The sequence below is a fragment of the Agelaius phoeniceus genome, chromosome 23 (genome assembly GCF_051311805.1).
Source record: "Agelaius phoeniceus isolate bAgePho1 chromosome 23, bAgePho1.hap1, whole genome shotgun sequence".
NCBI classification, from domain to species: Eukaryota; Metazoa; Chordata; class Aves; order Passeriformes; family Icteridae; genus Agelaius; species Agelaius phoeniceus.
Window position 1 is genome coordinate 2,667,207 of NC_135287.1, and position 23,623 is coordinate 2,690,829.

The window sequence follows — 23,623 nt, forward strand, 5'->3', positions numbered from 1 at the left end:
CTTCCAAAACTGATGGTCCACCAAAAATGAAAATTTCCCCCCTCAAGCTCCAATGAGGTTTTGCCCACTAATGAATGATGCACACCCCAAAATGAGCTGTTCTCTCCAAAAATGAGTGATTCTCCCCCAGAAGCTCCCCCAAAGACAACCCCAAAATGAGTGATGGTTTCCAAAAATGAGAGATGCTCCTCAGAATCAAATGATGACCCAAAAGGGTCTAATTTCTCCCTGAAATGAGTGATTTTCCCCCAAAATGGGTGCTCACCCCAAAAGGAATTGTATTCTCCAAAAATTCTCCCCAAAATGAGTGACATGCCCCCAAAGAATGCTGTCCCAAACTGGTCCTTCTGGAAATGAGTAACTTCTCTCAAAATGACTGAATTTGCCCCAAAATGGACAACACTCTCCAAAAATGAGCAACAACCCCCAAATTAGGCACTCTTCCCCAGAATGAGTGACAAACCCCAAAACAGAGCAATTCTCCCCTAAACAATGGAAACCCCCCTGTCCCTTAATGAGCCATTCCTTAATAATGGGTTGATTTTCTGGGTGATGTTTGCACAATTTTTAGCAGAAAATGGGGTCACAGAAAAGTGAAAAAATGTGAAAAATCCCCAAGAATGGAATTTAATCTGAATTTTGCCCCTCCGATGGTGGCAGCTGCAGCCAGCAGCTCGTTTGCCAGAAGTTTGTGTTTTTTAGAGATCCCAGAATATTCATGAGCTAAGTCTATGTTGGGATTCTTTTGCTTAAAAACATCATTTTCCTATCAAAAAGTTGCAAAGCACCGCCAGGAGCAAGGGGAGACACAGACACTGGACACCAGCTGCCTAATTAATGGAAGGAATTCTTTATTCCCAGCTGTGCAAAGGGGGAAGTGCAGGGTGGGGCAGCCACGGGGGCGTTGTCCCTTTTTCCTGGGGTTTGGCCCCGTTTGGAGGCGCCGGGGTGGGAGTGTGGGGGCAGCACCGCGTCAGGTCGGGCAGAGCACTGCAGAGAGAGAGAGAGAGAGAGAGAGGGGGTCTGGGGCACTGCAGGGGCACCGAGGGTGCAGAGAGGCAGCAGAGAGCACAGGGATGCACAGGGGGTGGGGGGAAGCATGGAGGTGCATTGGAATGCAGGAGGATGCACAGGGATGCACAGGGATGCAGGAGGATGCACAGGGATGCAGGAGGATGCACAGGGATGCAGGAGGATGCATTGGAATGCAGGAGGATGCACAGGGATGCACAAGGAGGCATTGGAATGCAGGAGGATGCACAGGGATGCAGGAGGATGCACTGAAATGCATGAGCAAGCACAGGGATGCACAGGGGGGTGGGGGGAAGCATGGAGGTGCATTGGAATGCAGGAGGATGCACAGGGATGCACAAGGATGCAGGAGGATGCATTGGAATCCAGGAGGATGCATTAGAATGCAGGAGGATGCACAGAAATGCAGGAGGATGCACAGGAATGCAGGAGGATGCACAGGGATGCATTGGAATGCAGGAGGATGCAGGAGGAGGCATTGGAATGCAGGAGGATGCACAGGGATGCAGGAGGAGGCATTGGAATGCAGGAGGATGCAGGAGGATGCATTGGAGTGCAGGAGGATGCACAGGGATATGTGAGAAGGTGCCATGATCCATGAGCAAGCACAAGGATGCACAAAGATGCAGGAGAATGCACAAATGTGCATGGGGATGCATTGGAGTGCATGCAGATGCAAGAGGATGCAGGAGGATGCATTGGAATGCACGAAGGTGCACTGGAATGCAGGAGAATGCTCTGTGATCCATGAGCATGCACAGGGATGCAGGAGGATGCAATGGAATGCAGGAGGATGCAGGAGGGTGCAGAAGAATGCACAATGCAATGCTGCACAAAGGTGCACAGTGACACACAGGGCTGCACTGGGCTGCACCTGCATGGACTGGGGTGCCCAGGGGTGCCCAGGGGTTGCACAAGGACAGAGGAGTGAGCACAGGGACAGCCAGGAGGGCACAGGGACAGAGGAGTGAGCCCCATGTGCACAAGGGTTCAGGAGCAGAAAGGCTGCACGAGTGTGAATGAGGCATTTGGGCACATGAGGATGCAGAGATGCTGCAGGAGGCTGCAGATGGGATGCAGGAGGAACAGGAAAGGGATGCACACACACAGCAGTGCACAGGAGGAGCATGAAGGACACACGAGGACTCAGGAGGATGCACAAGAGATGGACAAGAGGGTGGCAGATGCACAGGGGTGCACAAGGATGCCCAGGAGATCCCAGATGGATGGGGATGCCCAAGGGAGGCAGAGGAGGGTGCCTGATGGGGTGAGGGGGTGAGGAAGGGTGCACAGAGGGTGATGAGGCTGTGTGGATGAAGCAGATGGGCCCCAGGATGGGGCAGGAAGCTGCACAGGCACCTCAGAGACAGAGACAGCTGTCTGAGGACAGAGAGCTGCACAAAGAATGCCTGAGGGATGTGTGCAGGGTGCAGCAGAGATGCAGGAGGGATGCAGGAGGAATGGCACAGGATTTATCTGGGATTCTCCAAGGATGCACAGGGGATGCAAAAGGGATGAATGAGGTTGCAAGAGGGATGGGCAAGGGATGCACAAAGGATGCAGGGGAGAGGCAGGAGGGTGCAGAAGGGATCTGGGCTGGGGGCACGGAGCTGCAGAGGAGCTGAGTGAAGGAGGCACGAGGGTGCCTGGGGCAGGCAGGGCAGGGGGGAGCAGGTACCTTTGAGGATGTAATCCGTGAGCAGAGTGGGCACCTTCTCATTCCCCTCCTTCATGGCAAACAGGACTGTGAGGGAGAACAAGGCTGGGAGCCTGGCTCTGCTGCCCCCAAATGCCCCTTTTCCCCCCCAAACCAGCCCCACAGTTGCCATACAATTTCCCCATACAATTTATGGGGCAGCAGGCCTGGGAACACCCACACAAACAGGACCAAAAAGGATTTCCATCCCCATTAGCCAACCTGTGGCAGTGCAGAATGGGTGATTTACCCCAAACCAACCTGGTATAGGGAGAATAAACTGGGGGGAGGTGCTGGCTGCCAACCAGCTGTGCTGCAGTGATGCAAGCAGGGATTTTCCCCACCAGGTGGGTTTATTGCAATGATGATGCAGCCTGGGTGGTAGCACCTTAAACTGCCCATGCTGCAAGGATGCAAAAAATCCCCCAAACTGCAGCCACTGAAGCAAAGCAAAAGGTGCCTTTGTGTCCCCAAAACCTGTGATGGTGACCCAAAGCAGCAGCTTGAATGAATACTCACTGTTGGTGAGCATCTGCAGGTCCTCAACGGAGGGTGGTGAGCCCTTCTTCTCATAGGGAATCACCGTGTTCAGGTACTGCAAAAACAAAAGCCACCCCAAAAAACCACCCAGATGGCACAAAGCTGCCTGGGTTTTGCACTGTCTTGAGACAAATGTGCACAAAAATAGAGTATTTCTGCAAAATTCCTGCAATTGCATTTAATTTGCAGGTATTTTGGGGAGTGCTGAACTAACTGGGTTCTGCTGCAAACTCCACCCAAATCCATCCCTCCTCAGGAGGACTTTTTGGGGTGAAAACAGGTAATTTTTTCAAGAGGGGTTACGAGGGTGTAGGGGATGGAGCAGGGTTGTAAAATGAAGAAAGATTTTAACAGGGGGTTGGGGGATGCAGGGGAATGGGGAGAGCAGGGAGGAGGAGTGAAAGCAAACAGATTTGGGCAATTTTGGGGGGTCAAAAAGGGCACCTGCTTCTCGTTGGTGGTAGGGCCAAAGGTCTGGCGCAGGCCGGAGTGCAGGATGCTGGAGATGCCCTCCATGCTGAAGCGCTGGGGGGACAAGCAGGTGTCACCTGTCACCTCCCAGGGCAGCAACGTCACTTGTGGCACCTCCCCTGCCACCAGCATCCCCCACAACCCCCTGCCTCCCACACCCACACCCTGCCCAGATCCCAGCACCCTGCTCCATACCCCCATCCCATAATATCCCTTTGTGTCCCTGCTCCAAGCGCCCCTGTCCCTATCCTGTGTCCTTCCCATGCCCTGTCCCATGCCCCTCTGCCCCATCCTGTCGCTATTCCCATGCCATGCCATGCCATGCCATGCCATGCCATTGTCCCATCCCATCCCATGGATCTCATTATCCCATCCCGTTATCCCAACCTATCCCATCCTATCCATTGCCTTGCCCCATGTCCCTCTGCCCCACCCTGTCGCTATTCCCATCCCATCCCGTTATCCCACCCCATCCCACCCCATCCCATCCCATTATCCCATCCCATCCCACCCCATCCCATCCCATTATCCCATCCCACCCCATCCCATCCCTCATGCCCTTGCCCCCCCTTGCCCCCAGCTCCCCCCTGACCCCCGTGCCGCCCCCTCCTGTCCGTGCCCACCTTTCGGGGCATGTTCCCGCCGCGCTCGGAGCGCGCCCCTTGCAGGCTCAGCCCCTTGTCCCTGCGGCGGCGCCGGGCGGCCTCTCGCTGCTCCCGCTGCTCGCCCTGCACGGCCAGCAGCGCCCCGATGAACGCCGTCTTCACCTCCTTCTCGAAGGCCAGCTCGTCCCGCCGCGCCAGCTGCGCCACCAGCTCCGCCGAGAGCGCCCGGCTCGCAGCCTCCGCCCGGCCCGCGGCCGCCAGCAGCTCCCGCGCCGACAGCCGCCCCAGCCCTGCCCGGCACAGAGCCCTGGTGTCCCGGGATATCCCAACAGCCGCCCCAGCCCTGCCCGGTACAGACCCCTGGTGTCCCGGGATATCCCAACATCCACCCCAGCCCTGCCCGGCACAGACCCCTGGTGTCCCGGGGCATCCCCAACAGGGGCTGGACGGACTCACAGCCGTCTCGTTCCACCTCCCACGGACACCTTCCACTAGCCCAGGGTGCTCCAAGCCCCAGTGTCCAACCTGGCCCTGGATGCTCCCAGGGATGGGGCAGCCCAGCTGCTCTGCAAACCTTGTGCCAGGGTCTCACTGCCCTCACAGGGAAGTTTCTTCCCAATATCCCATCTATCCCTGCCCTCTGGCAGTGGGAGCCATTCCCTGTGTCCTGTCCCTCCATCCCTTGTCCCCAGTCCCTCTCCAGCTCTCCTGGAGCCCCTTCAGGCCCTGGAACGGCTCTGAGCTCTCTCCAGAGCCTTCTCTTCTCCCAGTCTGTCACCCCAGCAGAGGAGCTGCAGCCTTTGGGCCATCTCCATGGCCTCCTCTGGACTCGCTGCAGGCAGTGCCATGCATGGGGAAAGGAGGAAATGCCTGGTGCAGTCAGGGACACCCCAGTGCAGTCAGTGAAACACAACACTGCAGCCATTAAAATGCATCTCGTGCTCAGCGAGATGGGCTCTGCATTTTCTGAGACAGCAAGAGATAAACCCATTGTGCAATTACTGATATGCTCAGAGCCATAAACGATGTGCCCAGAGCAATTAAGGGACTTCTGGCACCATTAGTGACATGCAAGGTGCAGTCAGTCATACTCACAGTGCAATTAGTGACAGGCAGGGTGTGATTAGTGACATGTATGGTGCAATTAGTGACATGTATGGTGCAATTATTGACACGTATGGTGCAATTATTGACACGAATGGTGCAATTATTGACACGTATGGTGCAATTATTGACATGCATCGTGCAACTGGTGACATGTACGGTGTGATTATGGACATGCATGGTGCAATTAGTGACATGCACGGTGCAATTAGTGACATGGTGTGATTGGTAGCCTGCACAGTGAGTTAAGAGCAGAGCAATGAGTGAAGTGCCTGGGCCTGTTGGTGACACAGCCCACACCAGCAGTGACAAATCTCACGTGCATGGAACGCCCCATGCAGAACACAAAGGCTCCCGGTGAACCCCACGTGCCTTTCCACACCAAAAGCCACATCCCTGTGCTCTTCACAGTTTTTGCCAAGAGCCCTTCCGGCCAAGTCCCAGAGCAAGCCAGCACTGAGGCCTGCAGAGACTCAGTTGTCCAATTTGGTTGGAATTGTCCCCAAAAAGTGACTGGCCTGGGCTTTGCTGGCCGTACCTTCGTGGGAGCAGTTGTTGTTGAAGGCAGGGGAGAAAGCATGCAGCTCCCGCAGCAGGATGGGCTCCGTGCCCCCACCGCCACCTTTGCCTTCAGCATCAGCCTTGGTTTCTTCCTCCTCCTCCTCATCCTCCTCCTCCTCCTCTTCCTCTTCACCCTCGGGGTCAGCCTCAGGGTCAGGTGAACTCTGCATGAGCTCCTCCAGCTCCTCGATGACCTGTGGGGCATCAGCGACCTCCATGTGCCCCTGCATCCCTCCTGCACCTTGCACCCCTCACATCCTGCACCCACACCTGCAACTGTCCTGCACCTTGCACCCCTCACATCCTGCACCCACACCTGCATCCTTCCTGCACCTTGCACCCCTCACACCCTGCACCCACACCTGCATCCTTCCTGCACCTTGCACCCCTCACATCCTGCACCCACACCTGCATCCTTCCTGCACCTTGCACCCCTCACATCCTGCACCCACACCTGCATCCTTCCTGCACCTTGCACCCCTCACATCCTGCACCCACACCTGCATCCTTCCTGCACCTTGCACCCCTCACATCCTGCACCCACACCTGCATCCTTCCTGCACCTTGCACCCCTCACATCCTGCACCCACACCTGCATCCTTCCTGCACCTTGCACCCCTCACATCCTGCACCCACCCCTGCATCCTTCCTGCACCTTGCACCCCTCACACCCTGCACCCACACCTGCATCCTTCCTGCACCTTGCACCCCTCACATCCTGCACCCACACCTGCAACTGTCCTGCACCTTGCACCCCTCACATCCTGCACCCACACCTGCATCCCTCCTGCACCTTGCACCCCTCACATCCTGCACCCACACCTGCATCCTTCCTGCACCTTGCACCCCTCACATCCTGCACCCACACCTGCATCCTTCCTGCACCTGCTCCCTGCACTCCTGTCCTGCACCCCCACCTGCAACAGCTCCCTGCATCCTGCATCCTCCACCTGCTCTCTCCATCCTCCATCCTTATCAGCATTCTGCATCCTCCCCTCCATCCTGCATCTGCATTCTGCTCCCTTCATCCTGCATCAGCACCTGCATTTACCATCTCTACCCTGGGTCCTCTATTTGCATCCTGCACCTGCATCCCACACTCCCCCCTCCATCCAAATCCCACATTCCATGGACTCTGAGGATCTGCATCCACATCTACATCTGCATCCTGCATCTGGCTGCATCTGCTCTCTGCACCCACCTCCTCCTCCTGCATCCTGTAATTGCACCTGCACTCTCTATCCTGCATCCACACCCTGCTGCTGCAGTCAAATTCTGTACCCTGCATCCTGCACCCCACATCTGGCACCTGCATCCTGCACCCCACATCTGCATCCTGAATCTGTACCCTGCATCCTGCACCCCTGATCTGCATCCTGAATCTGTACCCTGCATCCTGCACCCCACCTCTGCCCCCCACACTTCCATCCTTCCCCCCATGCCCCCATTTTGTACAGCAGCACCCACTGCCCACCTTCCCACATGGACCCAAATCCCTCATCACCCCCACTGCCTACACTTCTGCCTACATCCACATTCCAGGTCCTGCATGCCCCACCCCAAGACGTTGGGATTTGCCTTTTTCTTGTGCTTTCAGCTCATGGTCATGGGCTGAGGTGGCCAAGCCTGGCTCTGGGAGGCCATGCAGGGCTCCAGGTGCCCATGGGTACCTGCTCAGCTGTCAGCAGCGGCTCCTCATTGATCCCAGAGTCCTGCTCACTCCTCTCAGTCAGCTCCTCCTCCTCTTCTTCCTCCTCCTCCTTCCCACCGAGCTGCAGGAGACACAGGCTGGGCAGCCTTGGTGGCACCACAGGCCCAGCCTGGTGTGGGCATGGCCCCAGCAGGGACACAGCCACAGCCCTGGCTCAGGGGGACATGGGGGTGCCATGGGGACATCGAATGGGACGCGTTGGATTGAGGGCATTGCATGGAGACGCTGGGTGGGGATGTTGGATGGGGCTTTGGGCAGGGACAATGCCCAGCACTGGAGGGGGAGGTGTGGCAGGAGATGGATGGAGATGTTGGACAGGGAATGCTGGATGGAGATGGGGGAATGGAGCCATGGAGTAGGAAAAGACAGGGAGAAGTCTGGGTGTGCTGGATGGAGAGTGGGGCTGGACACACTCAGTGGAGACACAGGGGATGCTGGATGGGGAAATGAGGCCTGGTGGGGCCAAATGGGAGGGGTCTGATAGAGACACAGGGTGGGGACACCAGGTGGGGACGTGGCAGAGGGGAACAGCACCAGGGAAAGGATGGATGGAGATGTTGGGTGAGGAGGCATCTTCTTTTTTCCCACCTTTCACCATCTTTTTTCACCCTTTTAGCAGAAAACAACCCAAGGAAGTTATCTTCTCTTCCCCCTTCAGCAACACATCCAAATGGGTTCAATTCCATGGATATTGGGACATTTGTACAACCCCAAAAGCAGCCATTGACAGCACAAACTCACTACAAATGAAAACCCATTTTCTACCCCAAAAACACCCACCCCAACGTGGCATGGGGGCAAACTGGCACAGACCAGGTGCTAAAACAACCCTTTGTGGGTGGTTTGCAGTGCCATGATGGTGACTGGGCCTCAGGGCTGACTGACAGCTGTCAATCACAGCCAGGGGACGCTGTGGGGATGTCACAGCCGTACCTGGGGGTCGGTGCCGTCGAGGGCCTCGGTCCCGGGGAGCTGCCAGGGCCGGGGGGAGCCCCGGGGGGCAAAGCCATCAGTCAGAGCATCCCAGACCCTGCAGGGAGGTGGGTGGTCAGTGCTGATCCCAAAGTGTGACATCGCAGAGACACAGCCCAAAAATGGCACACCAAGATGCTGCAAAACAGCCTGAAATGCAGCCCAGGAACATCCTGAAATGGTGCCCAGAAATATCCCAAAATGCAGCCCAGAAACATCCTGAAATGCTGCCCAGAAACTTCCTGAAATGCAGCCCAGAAACATCCCAAAATGCAGCCCAGAGATAACCCAAAATGCAGCCCAGAAATATCCCGAAATGCAGCCCAGGAACATCCTGAAATGCTGCCCAGAAATATCCCAAAATGCAGCCCAGAAATATCCCAAAATGCAGCCCAGAAATATCCCAAAATGCAGCCCAGAAGCTTCCCGAAATGACCTCCAAAAATCCCCAAACACCATTGAGATGCCTGAAACATCCCCAAACACCCCAAATGATATCCTAGAAAACCCCAAATGATATCCTGGAAGACCCCAAAGCTTCTCAAAACAGCATCATGAAATCCTGCCCTGAAATACCCCAAAGTACCCAAAAATGCTGCCCCAGCACCTGAGATGCCCCCTAAATGTCATTTTGAAATGCTGCTATCAAAACACTCCAAAAGGCCACAGCAAAGTCCCAAAATGTCTCTCAATGTCCCCAAATGCCACTCAAAACCATCTCCATGATGCTCTGAAGTGGCACAAAACATTATCTCAAAGCAGCCCCAAAGCCCCAGGACTCTCTGAAAGGCCCCAAAACACCTCAAAATGCTGCCCTGGAACATTCCAAACTGTCCCCAAATGCTCTTCTGAAATATCCCCCAAAAATGCCACCCTGTCATGTTCCAACCACCCAACTCCCTCACTGAAATACCCCAGAGATCCCAAAATGTCACTTTTCAACACCTAGAAATACCCTCAAATGCTTTCCTGAAATAGGGACCAAAAGAGGAGGAAACAGAGAAGGAAAAGAGGGGAAAGAGGGAAAAAAAGGAAAGGGGGAAAAGAGGGGAAAAGAGAAAAAAGGGGTAAAGAAGAAGATGGAAAAAGGGCAAAAAGGGGCAAAGGGGAAGAACTGGGGGAAGGAAAATTTGGGTAAAAGGGAAGAAATGAAAGAAAAAATGAGAAAGAGGGAAAAGAAGAAAAATGGTGGGTAATGGAGAAAGAGGAACAAAAGGGAAGAAAGGGAAAGAGGAGATAATAGGGAACAGGAAAATGAGGAAAAGGGCTGAAAGAGGGAAAAAGGAAAATTCAGGAGAAAAGGGAAATGGGGGAAAGGAGAAAATGTAAGAAAAATGGGAGAATGAAGGGGAAAATGGAGAAAAAGGCAGGGAAAGTAGAGAAAGGGAAGAAATGGAGGAGAAAGACAGAAAAAGGGAAAAAAGAGCTGATAAGTGGCAACATTGAGAAAAAGGCCAAAAATGGGGGGAAAGGCACAGAAAGAAATCAGAAATTTTCTCCCCATCTGAAGCAAGCCCCCCCATTTTCCCACCAAAAATGGTGGGTTCAGTCCAATTGGTGCCTGAAAATCACCCCAAAACCATTTGTCCCTTTTCCAGCCCCAAAACTGCTCCTTTTTGGGATTTATTATATTTCCCTTCTCACCAGGGCTGAATTCCCCTTGGAATCACAGATTTCACAAATCAACATACAAAAAAACGCAGATGTCAAATCTTAAATACTTATTTTTTAACAAAGCATGGCAAATTAGTCATTATTCCCCCAAATTTGATTTTTTTTTTTCCTCTGCTCTTAAAGGACCAGCACCCTACAGGGGCAGGCCAAGACCAGCAGCGATTTCTGAGTTAATTATGGCAAGAAATGGTTAAAAACTCTGGAAATGCTGTGCCTGTGAGGCCATGGCACCTCCCCCAGCCTGCACACAGGGCTCATTCAAAGAAGACTGAAAAAAAAAGCCCTGTTTTGCCCAAAGTGACCCAAAAAAGCCACAATAAGTGGCACAAAGCGGCGACAGCGCGGCAGCCCCGGCGCGCAGCCAAGCTGCATTTTGCTCTGAAAAAACCACGAATTTGACCAATTGCAAAAATCATTGCAGCCTCAGTGGGTTTGGGGGAAAAAAATCCAAACACAAACCAACAGATTTGGGGCTTTTTGGGTTGAATGTAACCCCTTTGCTTGGGGAGAATGAGGGTTAGTGATTTTGGAATAATCCCAATTAAAGAGACAAAAAATCCACTAGAAATGTGATAGTGTGAATCATCAGGAGGAAAATGCCAAGGGTTTGCAGGAAAAATGGCATTTTGTAACAAAACAAGGTTTTTAATGTAGGATTTAACACAAAAGGCACAATAATAACTGGGGAGCCTGGGGGGAATTTCACCCTAGGGAATTTGGCCATCCCCTAGCATGGTACAGAGGGGCTCTACTCACACCTTACTCAAGGTTTATGTTCAACCCCTGGGGCTTTCCTTGCACAGACAGAGCTGTGGCCCCCAGCAACGTGGCATGGGACACACTGCTCTTGTTCCTCATGGGCTGCTACTCCAGGGACCTCACACAGCTACTCCAAGGATCCTACACAGCTACTCCAAGGTGCTGTATGATCCACAGCACAGTCCAGGTGCTGATTTGCGTGTGATGGGCTCATAGAAGAGCACAAGGAGGTCCCAACAGGCCGTGGGGGGGTGTTACTCATAAGATACTACACCACTACTCTGAAGTGCTACACAGTCCTGCTGTGTGCACGCTCTGGGAAAGGGGAGTGTTGAATGACCATGACAGGATGCATGCAGGCTCGGGGGTGGCCTACTTATAGGATGCTACACAGCTACTCGAAAGATACTACACAGTTACTCAAAAGATACTGTACAGCTACTCAAAAGATACTACACAGCTACTGAAAAGATACTACACAGCTACTCAAAAGATACTACACAGCTATTCCACACTGCTACATGACTGTGCTGTGCTGACAGGGGCCGAGCTGCACGTGGGCTGTACCTTGCAAGGTGGCACGTGAACCCTTACTCACAGGATACTACACGGAGTATGGCACGGAGCACGGCCGCGCTGCAGTGCTGGGGGGGAGCCCGCCCTGTGGGGGGGTTCAGGGTGGGAAGAGGCCCCGGGAGCAGGGCCCTTACTCACTCCTCATCCTGCAGGCGCTCCTCCTCCTCCTGCGCCTGCAGCCGGCCCCGCACGGGCGCCAGGCCCTCGGTGGCAGCGTCGTAGTTGCGGAAGCACACGGTGAGCTTCTCGTCAAACTCCTGCACCAGGTCCTCCATGGACTTGAAGCTCATCATCTCTGCGGAGAAGCTCTCCAGCTCGGCCAGCGCGGGGTCCGTGGGGCGCGGCGGGGACCCCCCATCGTCCCCGGGCCCCTCCTCGAACTCCTCCTCCAGGCTGACCAGCGGCGCCTCCATCCCGCAACACCCGCGGCTGCTGCTGCTGCTGCTGCTGCCTTAGCTGCAGGGACAGGGCAGCGTCAGCACCAGGCTACTAACAGCTTACAACAGCCAGCAACCTGTTATCTCACCAGGCTACTAACAGCTTACAACAGCCAGCAACCTGTAATCTCACCAGGCTACTAACAGCTTACAACAGCTAGTAACCTGTTCCCTCATCAGGCTACTAACAGCTTACAACAGCCAGCAACCCGTTCCCTCACCAGGCTACTAACAGCTTACAACAGCCAGCAACCTGTTATCTCACCAGGCTACTAACAGCTTACAACAGCCAGCAACCCGTTATCTCACCAGGCTACTAACAGCTTACAACAGCCAGCAACCTGTTATCTCAACAGGCTACTAACAGCTTACAACAGCCAGCAACCCATTCCCTCACCAGGCTACTAACAGCTTACAACAGCTAGCTGCCTGTTATCTCACCAGGCTACTAACAGCTTACAACAGCCAGCAACCTGTAATCTCACCAGGCTACTAACAGCTTACAACAGCCAGCAACCCGTTCCCTCACCAGGCTACTAACAGCTTACAACAGCTAGTAACCTGTTCCCTCACCAGGCTACTAACAGCTTACAACAGCTAGCTGCCTGTTATCTCACCAGGCTACTAACAGCTTACAACAGCCAGCAACCTGTTATCTCAACAGGCTACTAACAGCTTACAACAGCCAGCAACCTGTAATCTCACCAGGCTACTAACAGCTTACAACAGCCAGCAACCCATTCCCTCACCAGGCTACTAACAGCTTACAAAGCCCAGCTCCCCGTTCCCTCACCAGGCTACTAACAGCTTACAACAGCCAGTAACCTGTTACCTCACCAGGCTACTAACAGCTTACAACAGCCAGTAACCTGTTCCGTCATCAGGCTACTAACAGCTTACAACAGCCAGTAACCCGTTCCCTCACCAGGCTACTAACAGCTTACAACACCCAGCTGCCTGTTCCCTCAGGTTATAACACCCAGCTCCCCATTCCCTCACCAGGCTTCTAACAGGTTACAGCACCCAGTTCCCTGTTCCCTTCACTGCTGCTGTGCTCACCCAAACCCTGCTGTCAGGGCTGTTATACAACCAACAGTAACTCTGTAGTATCCTGGTAGTATCCCAACAGGATGTGCTACCTTCAGAAGGAATATTCTGATATTGTGGCACTATTCTAGAGGTAATTTACAGGTTGCAATAAAGTGCTCATAGTGGTCCAGGCAGGTTAGTGCTACCCTGACAGTTTGTAAAAAATGTGATACCACTACCCATTGCCCTGAAGTGGGAGTATCTTAGTTGTATCCTTATACTATATTGTCAGATTATCCCTTTTCTGACCCAGAGATGGGGTAACTGAGAGGTGTTTTTAAAACTTTTATTCCATTTTCAGTCTCATGTGAGGGATGAGACAATACAGACGTTATAATTCACACCATCACAATCAGAAGCCAACTAATTACAATCATTTCCTAATTACAAAACATTACAAACGTTTCTTGGCCTATCATCTTTTGCCACCTCTCAGTTACCCCATCTGTGACTCAGAAAAGGTTTTAATCTGACACTGTCACTGCTAAGCAAGTGGCCTGAGAGTATCAGCAATGTGCTGCCAGTACCCCAAAAACCTGAGTGCTGCCCTGATGGCATCCCAGAATTACCTTACCACGACCTTTCCTAGTGCCCTTGTAGCACCTGGGAAATATCCTACAGATAACTGCACTTTACTCCTCAGAGTATCCTACAGATAACTGCACTTTACTCCTGAGAGCATCCTGCAGATAACTGCACTTTACTCCTGAGAGTATCCTACAGATAACTGCACTTTACTCCTGAGAGAATCCTGCAGATAACTGCACTTTACTCCTCAGAGTATCCTACAGATAACTGCACTTTACTCCTGAGAGCATCCTGCAGATAACTGCACTTTACTCCTGAGAGCATCCTACAGATAACTGCACTTTACTCCTGAGAGCATCCTGCTGCAAACTGACCCATCCTGAGAGCATCATCCCACTGCAAACTGACCCATCCTGAGACCATCCTATTGCAAACTGACCCATCCTGAGAGCATCCTACAGATAACTGCACTTTACTCCTGAGAGTATCCCACTGCCAACTGACCCATCCTGAGAGCATCATCCCACTGCAAACTGACCCCTGTCCTGAGAGCACCTCAGAAGCTCTGTGATAATATCCTGGTGCTATCACAGTAGTAGCAGAAATGTTGTATCCTAGCAATGACCCTGTAGTATCTCAGTAGTACCTCATCAGCATACTCATTAGCATTAGCAATACATTTACAATTAGCCAAGGGATATTTTGGAGTGTTACCCTGATAATATCTTAGCAACATCCAGGTAGTACCTTTGTGCTACACTGAGAGTATCCTAGCAGCAGCTCAGCATTGTCCTGACGTTGTACTAGCACAGGCAGAAATATCCTGATTCTGTCAGGAGCATCCCAAGAGCACCCTGGTGCCCTGATAGTATCACAGTAGTAGATAAGGAGTGTGCTGTTAGGATCCTAGTAGTAGTGTAATGGGATCCAGCTCTTATCCTCAGTGTGCTGCTGGCACTGTGGTGTTTTCCAGGCATTTTACTGCCCTGTATCTGTGCTGAATGTATCTTGGGAGGAACCTTGTGTGAGCTGCTCCAGTGGTACCCTCATACGAGTACCTCAGTATCAACTCTGGAAGTATCTTAGTAGCAGCTTGATGGTACCTTAGTGGAGCTTTTACAGCACCCCAGTAGCATCCACGGAGTATCCTGAGAGTAGCTTAGTGCCACTCTGCAAGTGCCTTACTGCTGTCTGCAGAGTAGCCTGTCCACATCCTAGTAAACACATGGCATCCCAGCAGCCCTGGGAGCACCTCAGCTGAGCCTTGACAGCATTTCACTACTCCCTCAGGAGATTACTGAGAATATCCTCGCAGTAGCCCCAGAGCAAGCAATCAGTAACTCAGGAGTAAGGCAGGAGCAGCCCAGTACAGGTGTCAGCACAGCTCACAGCCCAGCCTGGCCATGCTCCCTGGGGAGGGCTGCACAAACATCACAGCTTTGGGGAAAACCTGCCCTGAAAGGGTTTGGTGTCCCACCACCCCATGCACATGTGCCCCACTGGTGCCCTGAGCCCTGCAGCACACGCCCTGCACATGGGCATGCACACCCTGCACGTGTGCACCTGCAGGGGAGCCCAGCCCTGCACACACCTGCAGCACACACAGACACACAGACACACGGACACACGGACACACGGACACACAGACACACGGACACACAGACACACAGACACAGACACACAGACAGACAGACACGCAGACACGCAGACACACGGACACACGGACACACAGACACACGGACACACAGACACACAGACACACGGACACACGGACACACAGACACACGGACACATGAACACACACACAGACAGACACACGGACACACAGACACACAGACACACGGACACACAGACAGACAGACACACAGACACATGGACACACAGACACACGGACACACAGACACACAGACACACAGACACACGGACACACAGACACACGACAGGGCCTGGTGCTCCCCATGAACACGCATGCCATGCACAGAGAGATGCAGAGCACACACACAGAGCAGTGCATGTGTGCACAGTGCCTGCAGACAGGTGCATGCGTGCTGCAGTGGTGCCCCTGTGCTGGGCTGCACACGCATTCACCCCCGCGTGCCCCAGGACATGCACACCCTGTCCATGCAAGTCTTTGCACTCAGCATCCCCACATGTGCATGCATGCACACACACACAGTGCACCCCAGTGCATGCCTGCATCCCCTCACACACACTGCACCACTTGTGCATCCCACACATGCACCAGGGACCCCACAGCAGCCAGCTCCAGGCCCCACACACACCTGCACACACACCTGCACACAGACCTGCACCACAGTGCATGCACACACACCTGCACACACACCTGCACCACACTGCATGCACACACACCTGCACACACACCTGCACACACACCTGCACACACCTGCACATCCACGTGCCTGCACGTGTGCCCCTGCAGCTGCACATGCACACCTTCACATGCACACACACACCTGCACGCACACACATCTGCACAGACACAGCCCTGCACGCACATCTGGACATGCTCACATCTGCACACACACACATCTGTGTGCACACACATCTGCACATACACACACCCTTGCACGTGCACATCTGGACACACACATGCACATCCCTTGCACACACATCTGCACTCCCACATCCCTTGCACACACGCGCACACATCTGGACCCGCAGACGCACATCCCTCGCACACACATCTGCACACGCACATCCCTTGCCCACACATCTGCACACGCACATCCCTCGCGCACACGCTCAGCCCTTGCACGCACGCACATCCCTTGCCCACACATCTGCACACGCACATCCCTCGCGCACACGCTCAGCCCTTACACGCACATCCTCGCACACTCGCCGAGCGCTGCGCGCACACGCACACAAACGCACGCACACGGACCCGCCCTCGCTGCGCTCGCCGCCCCTCCCTCCGCCGCCCCCCAGGCGCACCCCCCGCGTCCCCAGGACCCCCAGGCCGCCCCCGCAGTGTGCGAGTGCACCCCGCTCCCCCCCGGCCCCGCTCCCCGGCCCTGCCCGCAGCGTCAGCCCGCGGTGCGCCCCCAACCCGGCACCGCCCGCAGCATCCCCGCAACACCCCCGCAACACCCGCACCGCCGTGCGAACCCCGCAAGGACAGCATCGCCCCCTCCTCAAGAACAGCATCGCCCCCCCTGTAAGGACAGCATCGCCCCCCATGCAAGGACAGCATCGCCCCCTCCTCAAGAACAGCATCGCCCCCCATGCAAGGACAGCATCGCCCCCTCCTCAAGAACAGCATCACCCCCCCTGTAAGGACAGCATCGCCCCCCCGTAAGGACAGCATCGCCCCCCATGCAAGGACAGCATCGCCCCCTCCTCAAGAACAGCATCGCCCCCCCTGTAAGGACAGCATCGCCCCCCATGCAAGGACAGCATCGCCCCCTCCTCAAGAACAGCATCGCCCCCCCCCTGTAAGGACAGCATCGCCCCCCCCCCCGTAAGGACAGCATCGCCCCCCCTGTAAGGACAGCATCGCCCCCCGTGCAAGGACAGCATCGCCCCCCATAAGGACAGCATCGCCCCCCATGCAAGGACAGCATCGCCCCCCATAAGGACAGCATCGCCCCCCATGCAAGGACAGCATCGCCCCCTCCTCAAGAACAGCATCACCCCCCCCGTAAGGACAGCATCGCCCCCCCCCTAAGGACAGCATCGCCTCCCATGCAAGGACAGCATCGCCCCTCGCTCCCCCCGAACCCCGGACCCTTCATCGCCCCCCCAGCCCCGCACCCACCGGCAGCCCCGCATCCCTCGCCGCCCCCCGGGGCCCGCACCCACCTGCAGCCCCCTTGGAGCCCCCCATCCCCGCACCCCCCCAGCCCCCCTGCAGCCCCTTTGGAGCCCCCCCATCCCCGCACCCCCCCAGCCCCCCTGCCGCCCCCGTGGGCCCCCGGCCCCGCACCCACCTGCAGCCCCGCATCCTCCGCTCCGCGCCGGGGGTGCTGCGCCCGCACTGCGCAGGCGCGGGGGAGGCCAGGTGACGTCACCGCGAAGGGGGATGCGGATGGTGGTCAAGGGAGCCGTGACGTCATCCCTCGTCCCGGGGGGGCTCCGTCCGTTCACCGAGCCCCAAAATTCCCTTTGGACCCCCCCCGTCCATCCATCCATTTATACACGCGGGTCTGCGCCGGTCGCTGACACCGAGGGAGAAAGGGAAAAAATCATTGAAACCATGGAAATGACAATGGAAATTTATAGAGAGGAAATATAAAAAAAGATTACATAAAGGTCAAGTCATGTATCCGAAGATCTTTTCTTTTCTAAAATAAAACAATTAAAAATTATAAAATAAAAATAAAGGGAATTAGAAAATAAAAATCCTTTTTCCTCTCAAAAAATAAAATAGTAATCACAAGAAATGAGCAGCTTTTAATGATAATTTTATTTCAGTTTTAACTTTTAAAATTTATTATCAATTTGAAAATTGCTTTAGATGAATGTTGTCATGTATGCTGGGGAGTTTTTTTGTGGTTTTTTTTGGGGGGGTGTTTTTTGTTGGGTTTTTTTTTGTGTTTTTGTTTGTTTGTTTGTTTGTTTGTTTTGTTTTTTAAGCTGGGTTTAGTTCACAGCCAAGTGGAATATCTGGCCTTAAGCTCAGTTTCCCAGATCTCTGCTGCCTGCAGCTGCCTGCTCCCTCTCCGTGCTGGTTTTCCGTGCAGCAGGACAGGAGAAAGGTTTCTCCTCTGGCTTCAAGTTATTCATATTAAGGAAAAAAACCTGAAAAGAGTCTGTGGAATGGTTGTTGTTAAGTTTAATGAAATTTTGCCAAGCCCTGGCTGGAGCACCGCGTGCTTTGGCTCGGTGCCGGAGAAATCCTCGAATGCCAGAAAGGTTTGGGCTGGGAAGGACAAGGACCCTAAAGCTCATTTTGTTCTCAGGCTTGGACCAAGTTGCTCCAAGCTCCATCAAACCTGGCCCTGAACACTTCAAGGGATGGAGAAGCTTCTGTGGGATACCTGTGCCAGGCCTGCCCACCCTCACAGGGTGGATTTCTTCCCAAAATCCCATCCCTGTCATTCCCTTGGTCCTGTCCCTCCAGGCCCTTGTCCCAAGTCCCTTGGGTGGTGCATGTCAGGTTAGCCAAAGAGGCAGGAGAATCCTTTTCACACCTGAAAATACAAATTGACAAAATAATGACAATATTCTGCACAGGGGACAAAATAATGACAATATCCTGCTCAGGGAACCAGAGGAAGAAACGTGTGGCCAAACAATGAATGACACTGCCCAGCATTTACAGGAATGAAATATTCACATTCCTGACTCAACATGGCAAGGATCAAGGCTGTAGGGTGCATTTTTAGGTAGTGATGATTGGGATCTCTTCTGTTATTTTTCACTTATATTCTCACGTTCATCTCTCCTTATTGGTGACAGTGGAGTGGTTAAGACTGAAGGGGTTGTAGCTCATTTTGGAGTCTGTGCCCTGTATCACTGTCTCAAACTCATCCAACGCTGCAGCTGGGCCTTTGGGAGGATTCTGCCTGCCCAGCTCCTCCCCAGCAGCTGCCTCTCCCCTTGCCCATGGCCTGCCTGGGCACCAGGGAGCTCTGGAGCTTGTCCAGCCCTGGGGGAGCAGCCACAGCTGCACCCCAGTGTCACAGGCACAGCTGGGGTGCACTGCCTGTGCCTCTGCCCCGCTCACTCTGCTCCACTGTGGGAAATGGATTGGTAGAAAATCGTGGCTAAAGCTGATAGGCCAAGAAACACTTAGAGTGTTTTGTAATTAGGAGATAGTTGGCTTCTGATTGTGATGGTGTGGATTATAACATCGGTATTGTCTTACCCTTCACATGAGACTGAAAATGGAATAAAAGTTTTTAAAATGCCTCTCAGTTGCCCCATCTCTGGGTCAGAAGAGGGACTAATCCAACACTCATCCACAGCAGGAAGGGCACAAAGGATCAGCTCCAAGATGGGATGGATACAGCCAAGGGAAGGCGCCAAGGGGGCCGGATGGCTGCAGCCAGCTGGGGACTGTGCCCAGGAGCAGCTCACTGAGACAATGGGGGAATGCTCCCCTGTGTCCCCCCCGTGTCCCTGCTGTGTGTATCCCCCCGTGTGTGTCCCCCTGTGTCCCCTCTGTGTCCACCGGTGTGTATCCCCTCTGTGTCTCCCCCCGTGTCCCCGCCGTGCCCCCCGCCGTGTCCCCTCTGTGTTCCCCTTGTGTCCCCGCTGTGTCCCCACTGTGTGCACCCCGTGTCCCCGTTGTGTCCCCGCTGTATCCCCGCTATATCCCCCCCATGTCCCCCCCGTGTCCCCCCGGCTCTATTCCCCCCCGGTGTCCCCGTTGTGTCCCCGCCCTCCCGGGGCTCTCCGGCCGCGTCCCCCCGAGCTCCGGGCAGTTCCCACGCTCGCGGCTGCCACCGAGGGGGCAAAGAGCGGAACTGCAGCTCAGTGCCCCGCGGTGCTCCCGCCGGCGGCACCGGCAGCAGCGGCCGAGCCCGGGAGCGGCCCGGCGGAGAACCCGGGACACCCTGGCCGAGCATCAGGAACAGCCCGGCGGAGAACCCGGGACACCCTGGCCGAGCACCGGGAACAGCCTGGCCGAGCCCCGGCAATGGCCCGGTGGAGAACCCAGGACACCCTGGCCGAGCCCCGGGAATGGCCCGGCGGAGAACCCAGGACACCCTGGCCGAGCCCCGGGAATGGCCCGGCGGAGAACCCAGGACACCCTGGCCGAGCCCCGGCAATGGCCCGGCGGAGAACCCAGGACACCCTGGCCGAGCCCCGGGAATGGCCCGGCGGAGAACCCAGGACACCCTGGCCCAGCCCCGGCAATGGCCCGGCGGAGAACCCAGGACACCCTGGCCGAGCCCCGGGAACAGCCTGGCCGAGCCCCAGGAACTCCATGCGGCGGCCGGCCCGGCGGGTGCGGGTCGCGGTGCCGGAGCCGGTGAGCGGAGCGGCCCCCGGCCGGTGCGGGGTGTCCGCGGGGCTGCCCGGGGACAGGCGGGGCTGGGGGAGGCGGACACTCCCCGGGGCTGGCCGTGAGCGCTTCCCCGTCTCGCCAGAGCTGCCCCGGGCTGTCCCGGCCGCGCTCCGTGCCCGGGAGGCTTTGTCCGCCCCCCGTGGGACACCCGCGTGTGCTCGGGGCACCGGCACCGACGAGCGCTGGGAGAAGGGAGCGCCCGGACTCGTTAAGCACCAAACCGAGCTGCGGGCAGTGACGGGCCCGCGGGCGCTGCTGCCTTTCCCATCCCCTTTCCCCACCATTGCAGTTTCTTTTTTCTCCCCTGTACCTGCTTTTTCCATTTCGCCCTGACCTCGTCCCCATCTTTTCGTCCTCCCTCGCTCTGCCCGTGGCTATTTCTCATTTGTGGTGTTTTTCTGCCCAGCTCTCAGATCCTTTTTTGCATTTTCCCCTGTGTGTCCTGTAGCCCTACACAGTATTTCTATACAGCCCCTATACAGCCCCACACAGTATTTCTGCTGTGTCTCTGTCTGGTATCTTGTCACTGTTGATCCAGCTGTTCCAGCATGCCACAAGGGTATTTCTTTCACCATCTCTATCCTGTACCCTGTCTCTCACTTTGAATTCCTCCTCCTCTGCTCCATCACCTGTAGCCGTTGCCCGTGCAAAGAGAAGTCCCAGCGTTTCTCCTGGGCTTTCGTGTGGAAAAAACCCTTGAAAATCAAGAGAAATTGTGGAAATAAAAGGGAAAATCTTGGAAAGGGGGCAGAAAACTTAGAGATGACGTGGAGAAATGTGGAAATGAAGGGGGAAGACTTGAAAGAGAAAAAACAGAAATAAAAGGAACCTTGGAGATAAAAAGTGGGAGATGTTGGAAATAAAGTGGAGGACTTGGAAATAAAAACAGGAAAGCTAAGAAAGTGGAACACTAGAAAATAAGGGGTAAAGGTGGGAAAGAAGGTGTAAAATTTGGATATATAGGGGGAAATGGGAATTAGAGGAGAAAAAAATGCAAAGTGAAGGACAAAACTGAGAAGGAGGACAAAATTGGACAACAAACTTTATAGGGAAAATAAAGTAGAAAACCTTGGGAAGAAAGTGGAAAAACTCAGAAACAAAGAACACTGCCAGGAAAGCCAGCTCCTCACCTGAAGGGGCTGCTGGATGGCACGAAGAGCCCCCAGCTTCCCAGCAGAAATGGGGACAGAAACTCCGGAGAAGGTCATCTTCTCCTCAGGGACCAGGGTGATGGTATCTTGCAAGCATGAAACAAGTTTTGGATGTTTTTAAACTCAAGGATATGTTTAAATTCAAGCCTTAACACTAAATTGTCACCCTGTTTTTTTAAGTTTTTCTAAGCCTTCTATGTTCACATTCTTGTAACAAACTTTCACACACTTTATGTAAATAACTTGTTATTTTGCATTCTTTTATGGAGGAGGAGAATTTTGATGGACTGTTGGTTTGTCACCTCATTGGAGAGGTGGCACTGTCACCCTCCAATCCACTGTCAGTTTGGAAATCTATAAATGTTGGAGTCAGAAATTAAAAGCTCTCTTTTTCTCTTTTTTGCCTTGGAAAATCCAGTGTCCAGCATCTTTCTGTTTCGTGTCCTCGAGTGACACTAAACAATCTCACTGTGGATTCTCATGGCACTTTCCATCAAGATTTTTATTAAAAATAGGAAACAAAGGAGTCCAGTTTCCCCCATTTTGGCTGCAGGCCCCAGAAGCTTTCCCCGTGCCACAGCTCAATTCCCACAGCCTTGGGCATGGGGAGGCTGCAGTGCTGGGCTGCTGCTGCTGCTGCAGGGAGCTGGTGGCCATAGGGTGACAGGGTGACACAATGGGGGTGGCCAGGGGCTTTGTGGACTGGTGGCCCTGGCCCCTGGGCACTCCCCAGGACACAGGAGGCTGGGCTGGGGAGCAGGGCCAGTGTGGTGGGGCCCGGCTGCTTCACCTGCAGGATGATCCTCTGAGGCACCTGGAGAGGAAAAATAACACAAAAAATGAAAAAAACATCCTAAATCTGGTGCTTTTTAACCCACAAACTGCTTGAGGTTCATGTGAATGTGTGAGGAGGAAGGGATTCTCCGGCCCTGCCACCAGATGGTACAAGGAAGGACAAGAAGGGTCAGATTTGAGGATCTTCAAGGGTTTTCCAAACTTAAGGAACCTCAGGATTTGAAGAAGGTGCTGCAGAGCTGCCCCTTGCAGGGTCTGAACCCCACAGCTGGGGGTGTGTGCCCCAAACCCACGAATGGAGGGAGGTGAAGACTGAGCCAAATAAAAGCTCAAGTTTTGGGATCTTTGTACCCCTTCTTCTTCCCCCTTCCCAGAAGAAAGAGCCAAAGTAACAGGACCAAAATAATAGGACTAAAAGAAATAAGAATAAAAGATATGAAATTAAAATAATTAGCAATATTAAAATCCAGAGGAATTTAAAGAAATTAAAGAAATGTGACTAAAAGAACTTAAAAAAACCCCCTAAAAACCAGAACTTCAAACCACAGAGCTTCAAAAGCGTGTTAGGAGAGGATGGAAGAGACTCTGGAGAGGGTGGAAGTGGCTTTGGAGAGGGTGGAAGTGGCCCCACAGGAGATGGAAGTGGCCCCAGAGGGATGGAAGTGGCCCCAGAGAGGATGGAAGTGGCCCCAGAGAGGATGGAAGTGTCTCTGGAAAGAATGGAAGTGGCCTGGGAGAGGGTGGAAGTGGCCCCAGAGGGATGGAAGTGGCGCCAGAGGAGATGGAAGTGTCTCTGGAGAGATTGGAAGTGGCCCCAGAGGGATGGAAGTGGCCCCAGAGGGATGGAAGTGGCCCCAGAGGAGATGGAAGTGTCTCTGGAGAGATTGGAAGTGGCCCCAGAGGGATGGAAGTGGCCCCAGAGGGGATGGAAGTGGCCCCAGAGGAG

At 54.3% G+C, this 23,623-nt stretch overlaps 1 protein-coding gene across 1 annotated transcript; it reads right to left on the reverse strand.

Annotated features, from left to right (window-relative positions):
* Positions 1 to 827: 827 nt before the first annotated feature.
* FEZ1 (fasciculation and elongation protein zeta 1) lies at positions 828 to 17,857 on the reverse strand. The gene is made up of 10 exons (XM_054647394.2): positions 17,706 to 17,857; positions 11,840 to 12,157; positions 8,654 to 8,750; positions 7,680 to 7,781; positions 5,987 to 6,203; positions 4,363 to 4,634; positions 3,713 to 3,793; positions 3,248 to 3,323; positions 2,711 to 2,776; positions 828 to 990 (listed from the first exon to the last, which is right to left on the reverse strand). The coding sequence occupies exons 2-10, from the start codon at positions 12,112 to 12,114 to the stop codon at positions 974 to 976; spliced, it is 1,203 nt and encodes a 400-aa protein (XP_054503369.2). The 5' UTR covers positions 12,115 to 12,157; positions 17,706 to 17,857; the 3' UTR covers positions 828 to 973.
* Between the last annotated feature and the right edge of the window lie 5,766 nt (positions 17,858 to 23,623).